Genomic DNA, 6,402 nt, shown 5'->3' on the forward strand with positions numbered 1-6,402 from the left:
CTTGATCATGACCCTTTGGCTTGCTTGCTTGCTTGGTGCTCAAAATAGCCAAGCGCAAGCAAGCCGCTCGTACTGGACTTGCTTGTGGACACCACTGATTGCATTCGAACGAATATGAGGCAGCAATGCCTTGTCGTTGTCTTGTTGCAGTGCATTTTTCAGTACCTTTTAAATCGTAGGTTATCTATTTCGAGTATCGTCTTTGGCTTCTGTCGACCGTACATTGACTCTGCGTCTTCTAAGCTCAACTCATTAACAAATTCTGTGAGCAGGCAAGCTAGTGTCCAAATAAAGAGACAAAATAATTTTCCATGCCGTCAACATCCTCGATTTCTCCGACCCAGCCAACGTGCATATCAGGTCGCACGATGACAAGAGCGCCCCTACTCCGATCCACGCCCCACAAGTCGTAAGCGCCTCCATCGCAGTAACGATCGAGGTGGCTAGTGGTGTCGACGAAAATGCGACGATAGTCCCAACCGTGGTAATCAGGATCAAATGGGCCGCGTAGAGTTTCGGGAAAGTCGAAGATCGAACGCGAAGCATACTGTTGACCACTGTGGATGGTGAGCAAAGATATCATGGAGTCCAAAGGTCGTTCGTGGTCGAAAGTTATGGCAGGATGCTGTTGGCCCGTCGGGTCGGCACAAGCTGGCTGGAAACGTGTTGGGGCTTCAAAAGGATAAGGATAGCGCGAGACCAACGCGTTACAGCGCCCATCAGCCTGACCTCCAGCTGAGATCCTTTTGCACAGATGCTTGACCCTCTCGAACTGCTCTTCAGCATCGATATCGCCAGCCATCAAAACGATTCTGAAGCGCCCGTCGCTTTGGAATAGTCTCGTCGTCCAATACAGCTGTGAGTCTGCATGTCCGAGCACTCTTGCGTGTATGAACGATTCTCCCACGATCAGCTTCCTGGCTGCGGACTGAGAACTCGTTGTCTTTGAAATAATCAGGTTTTCGGGGTACATCAATTTTCGTCCGTCGGCAAATTCACGGAATGCTTCGTGTGTCTTTTGGAAATCTCCCGAATCCATGGCTCCTTCGTTGGTCCAGAGCGCGCGGTCAAAGTTCACGAGCGTTTTGGCCACCGGAAGTCGTTCCATCTCGTACGTGGCGAGCAATTCGGCCGGAGAGCGCACGGCTCTTGCAGCAGCAAGTGCAACCTTCCAGCCTAGATTGTAGCCATCCTGCATACTTGTGTTCATACCCAGGCCGATCTTTGGAGAATGCATGTGAACAGCGTCTCCAGCCAAGAAAATGCGACCGCATGGGTTCTGCGAGCGCTCAGAGACTCTTTGACCCACTTGATAAACACTCCACCATTCGCAGATTTTGAAGTTGAAGGTATAACCCTTGAAGAACGTCTGAGCCCGACAGCGGATTGTCTCGAGATCGATAGTGGCACGGTCGTGGTGTTCGGGTGTGTTGGGTATGAACGGAACGTAGATACGCGTCATGTTCCGTTCGCGCGGAAGAACCATCAAGGCTCCATGTTCGCCTTCAATAAAGCCTGGGTAGCGGATATCCGGGAAGTCTGTTACCGGTACGACATCCATGACACCCCTTAGAAGAGGAGCTTAGCATAAGGTTTAAGAAGATCGATCACGGAGAACTCACCACAGAGAATCTAGCCCAGAGCCTTGGGTCTTGTACCCCAAATTATGCCTAAGCCAGCTATGAGCACCGTCTGCGCCGACCAGATATCTAGCCTCAACAACTTCAGTGCCCAGCTTCCGCGGAGAAGCACTTTCAAGCGCTTTCAGTTCGTCTTGCGCAAGATTGTTCTTCGATACGATGTGTCTCCCTCCGTACCCGTAGCTGGCAATTCTGTCTTTTGTTCCCGTATCTGACATCGTTCGCAGCGTGACTCTGATCGGATAAGCGTCATGATCGTCTTGTAAAGAAGAGTCGTACGAGAACGACTCCGCGGACACGCCACGTTCCACCTTCAGCGCGCATGATGTTTCTTCGATGTTGTCTACCAGAAAACGCTCGATGCGACCTTGACTTGTCGTCAGGTTCATGAAAGGAGACGGCAAAGTTGCGATCCGGTCTGTCATGAGATTCGCTCTGTGGGCGCAGATGATACGACCGTGTTCTCCTGGCACCTATTGGCGAGACGGAGAGATGGTGCAGGAGGACCACTGATGAGGAGTAACAACACGACGGGACAGTAGGAGGGCTCAGAGCCCGAAAGCCGTGGCGGCTCGACGAATTCGGGACGGCGAGCAGGAGCAGAAGAGAAGAAGGAAATCGAGAGGCACGTTGAGGAAATTGGAAGTTCTCTAGTAAATAGTTAGGGGGTTGTCATAACCTAGATAGCTTGCATTCAATATGGAAAAGAAAAAAAAAAACTTCGACTGCGCCAGAGACGCAGGCAGGTGTCAGTTTCTCTGGCAGTCCACAGTGCTGATGAAGGTTTTATAAGGTACATGAAAATAAGCTCAAACTCTCTGACGCCTTTATGGGATAATCGCAGATGGCTTTGGAGTTCTTCAGGTCATGCGACAATGCGTTGGGTGCACAGCGGTGCCTCCAGGAAGGGATTTCAATAGGCTCTGGACTGCATGGCTCGCAGGAGATTTTGTTGAACATGTCAGCATGCCAACGCGATATTTGCTATCTGTGTCATCTGCTCCATCCTTTAGCACATGCCGCTTAAGAAGGCCCTACGCGTGTTTGACCGACGCGTCAAAGAGGCCTCCGCGTCCTGCCCCAAAAATGGCTGGGGAGCAATCTTCCAGAGTGTGCGAACCCAACTTGCAGCATGGCAACACGTGAGAGCGTGCTGAATGGCATGGCCGTTCCAGCTAAGTCCAATCGGGTCAGGGAATGTGTTCCACTGCATAATCATGAATATGAAACCCCACACCCGAGGTTAAACGATGCACCGAGCGGTCTAGACGTTGTTGGGCAACCCGGGGGGTGGGGAAACGCACATGGAATTTGTGGATGTTCACATTGCAATGCTTCGGAAACAAGTGTCACTTATTTTATACTTAAATCTGCCATAGCAGGCAATGCAGAAAGACCGAACCGCACTGGGATGCTTGCACCGAAAAAGGCGACTGCTCAAAAATTGCAGCTCAGCACGCGATTGAGTGACCTAATGGAGCCCACGATATGAGAATCAATTGCAACAATCGATATTGCGGCCGAAGAGGATTCAGGTAGCAGTCGCTTTCATCACTTGCCAGATAAAAAAAAATAGAAAAAGGCGAAGGTTAGGTTGGCTGCCACAGAGCAAAAACGACTCTGCCAACAGCGCGAGAAACGGCTAACATCCTTAATAGTGCGACGGCCAGCGGCCTTCATGCGAGCATTGTGCGAAGAAAGACGTCGCCTGCGAATATGTTGTCGAGCCAGACACAACACGTTCCACATCTGTCCGGCAAGAAAGCGAGACCCTTCAAGTCGAGGTGGAACTACTGCACAAGCTCATTGAGTTCGTTCGCACCGGTCCCGACGCTGAAGCTCAAGAAGTGTTTCGGAATATCCGGGCATGTAACGATCCTCTAGATATTGCAAAGGCATTGGATGTCTCGTCCTGAGTTTCCGCTATCGCTGGGTTTACATTTTTGTGCGCCGTCCGCGAAGGCCAGACCTTCTAATAATATTACAGTAAACTTATTGGAATTCATGGGACATGGCCTCGTTGAGGAGCTTTGGAATGCAGAGACCTGGTCGGTTTCAGCCTAACAAGTGGAGTTACTCGAAGCGCTGAAATAGTGCGAGCACTGCCGGACGGAGAGCGCACACCTTTCCGTTGTGTCCGGTGTGAGTGGCTACCCATGCAGTGAAACCAAGTGCGCTACGAAACAGCCAGAAGAGCGATGAGCCTAAGTGGCAGTTTCGCAACCAAATCCTCACCTGACGACCCCTACCCATCGACAACTCCCGACATCAACGTCGTAGCCGCCCACCTCGCCGCGCTGCTGTCAGGGAACCCATCCATGCACGATACGACAAAGACTGCTCGCACCGCGCGCCTGCGGGCAACACGCCTCAACTGCCGCCGCCGGCGCGGCCGACCCAATATCGAAGATGAGCAAGGGTCGGGAGAACATGCATAAGATGCATCAAAAAGCGACGAGCCTGCCGCTTTCGGCAGGACGGCCAATACATGGGCTCATAAACACCAAGATAGAACAGTAGGAGGGCACTGAGCTTAAAACCCGTGGCGTCTTGATGAAGGCGGGATGGCGAGCAGGGTTGTACGGTTAAAGGCCAACGCGAGAGCACAGATAGACGACCAATAAATGCCTGGGACTTAGCCCAGGCCTGTCATAAGCTAAACAGCTTGCATACAGTACGAATCAAGAAGAAAAAGAAGACAGAAAAAGGGCGTTGAGCGGCTGCTCCCGCGTTGGGAATAGAACTTGGCTCTCAAGGCCATGCGACTTCCCAGTCTGCGGAGTCTAGATCCCCCTGTCCTATTTCCCAATTGTCTCTCATCCCCACGATAAATAATTACATCCGTCCATCAAAGCTTGTCGCCCTGTACTGAGCCTTGATGTCTCACGAGTTAATGCGTTCGAGGACGCTCTTCGATCAGCATCTCTAAGTTCACAACCGCAAGAGGCTACGCCGTATATTTCGGCATGCTTGTGGCTTCCTGACGACCCTGAGGTCAAGAGCGTTATACCGATATCCTAGTGCAGTCTGGCAATCTCACACATGTCTCTTGAAGGAACGCACGCGGCCAATGCTGTGGTTACACAGTATCATCTTTATCGCCAAAAGAGCGGATAACTGGAGCGATCGGCTTCGCACCGGGCAGCGATATCAGCTGTGTAAAGCATCAAAGCGAAGGACCGCTTGTGGATAAGAGCTTGGATGAGGCTTCAAAGACTGGACCCCACAATCCTGCAGATGATTTGAGCGCAGCTCAGAAATCCCGGGCAGGAAAGAAGGCAAAGCCTGTAAGAAGTGCATGCTTACAGTGCAAAAAGAGGAAGATAAAATGCTCCGGTCAGCGTCCTATCTGCCAGTCTTGCAAGGATTGCGTTCTCGACTGTCTGTGGGAAGTTCCCGAAGGCTTGACAAGGATGGAGGGTTTAAGAGAGAAGCTCCAGTCAGTGACGAATCGTGTGGACAATCTCGAGGCATTAGTGGGGAGAATGCGAGATGGCACAGACGAAGAGTCCACCATGCTATTAGCGACACTTCGCCTTGGGTGGTCAGTCGAAGAGATGGCGCACGCGATAAGGACGGGACCAGCGCATGAGGAGGAAGTGGCAAAGAAAAACCCTCCTTAGGCTTGCAGCAAAGTTTCTGCCTTAAGGAGGACGAGGATGAGAGCTTGCCGAAACAGAACTATGCAAAGTAACTACACAGATCGTCGAAAGCAGAGTCACCAGCAAGGGTATCGCAAAGATGTTGTTGAAGCAAACTAAACCACGGCGCCGGAGAGGCGCAAGTGAAAGGCTGATCCCAGGGCTGCAGTGCAGAAATTCGAGGTACAGCACACGGAAGGTTTCATATTACCATACCAAGAGAGAGAGCACGAAAAGCGAGGACGTAGTTACATGGGTAGGATCACGACGGGAACTTGATCGAAGACCTGTGCTTCGAGATAGAACCCCACTGTAACTTTATACATATTCAACAGCGCTATTAAGTCGGCGATCTACTTTTCTGCAAGAAGCCACTTATTCGAAAACACAGCATCGCGAGAAGGGCGTACGGTCAAGCCACCGAATGAGCCAGTTCATCAGTTCAGTGGGTAACAGGTACTGTATTGACATCGAAACCTGTCATTATGAAGCATGAAACACGGAGGTAACTCCGACTTCACATGCACCCTATGGGAGTCAACTCTTTCAGATCAAAATCTCGTTGCTTGACCGTGCCTGCTTTGGATGTGAATTCTAACGAGTTTTTCCTGACGAGATTGCTACCGACTGCCACTGACAAGTGGGGCATCTGGCTAAATTTCCTTCGCCTGACCTTGTTGGAGTCGAACTGGTACATGTACAGACCCCAAGGATCTCATACGATGCAGCATTCCGTCAGATCATCGCAGCTACCGCAAAGCGCAAGAGGTGAGATGAGTCTTCGTCATGGCCCACTCATTATCCTCTGCACCTGGTGAGCTTCAAAGAACACAAGCTAGGCTGTGCGAGCTTCTCATCCGCGCCCAAAATCATCTCAAGGAAGAACGTACACCAAGCGGATTACACCTCACAGGAGAGCGGAATCCGATCAGAAGGCTCGGCATGTGTCTAAACAGCCGAAAGTCAAGACAAAGAACAAATCTGAAGCTGACTGTACAGGATGATAGATTCGGCATGCGAGAACGGCACTTGCACAGTCCTGGTCACGGCATTTCTTGATTTCTTGCTTCGAGTACCTTGATAGCCGCTTTTGCTCATCCTTTGAGCTACACTGAACCCCT

The 6,402-nt window shown here is 51.1% G+C and overlaps 1 protein-coding gene across 1 annotated transcript; it reads right to left on the minus strand.

Annotated features, from left to right (window-relative positions):
- Nucleotides 1-277: 277 nt before the first annotated feature.
- On the minus strand, nucleotides 278-2,065 carry WHR41_09614 (uncharacterized protein; the record flags this gene model as incomplete). The annotated part of the gene is made up of 2 exons (XM_069378217.1): nucleotides 278-1,568; nucleotides 1,623-2,065. 2 exons carry the CDS (start codon nucleotides 2,063-2,065, stop codon nucleotides 278-280), a joined length of 1,734 nt encoding a protein of 577 aa, XP_069224851.1.
- Nucleotides 2,066-6,402: the final 4,337 nt, after the last annotated feature.

The sequence above is a fragment of the Cladosporium halotolerans genome, assembly GCF_011745625.1.
Source record: "Cladosporium halotolerans strain TM138-S3 chromosome Unknown Sca201, whole genome shotgun sequence".
Taxonomy (NCBI): Eukaryota; Fungi; Ascomycota; class Dothideomycetes; order Cladosporiales; family Cladosporiaceae; genus Cladosporium; species Cladosporium halotolerans.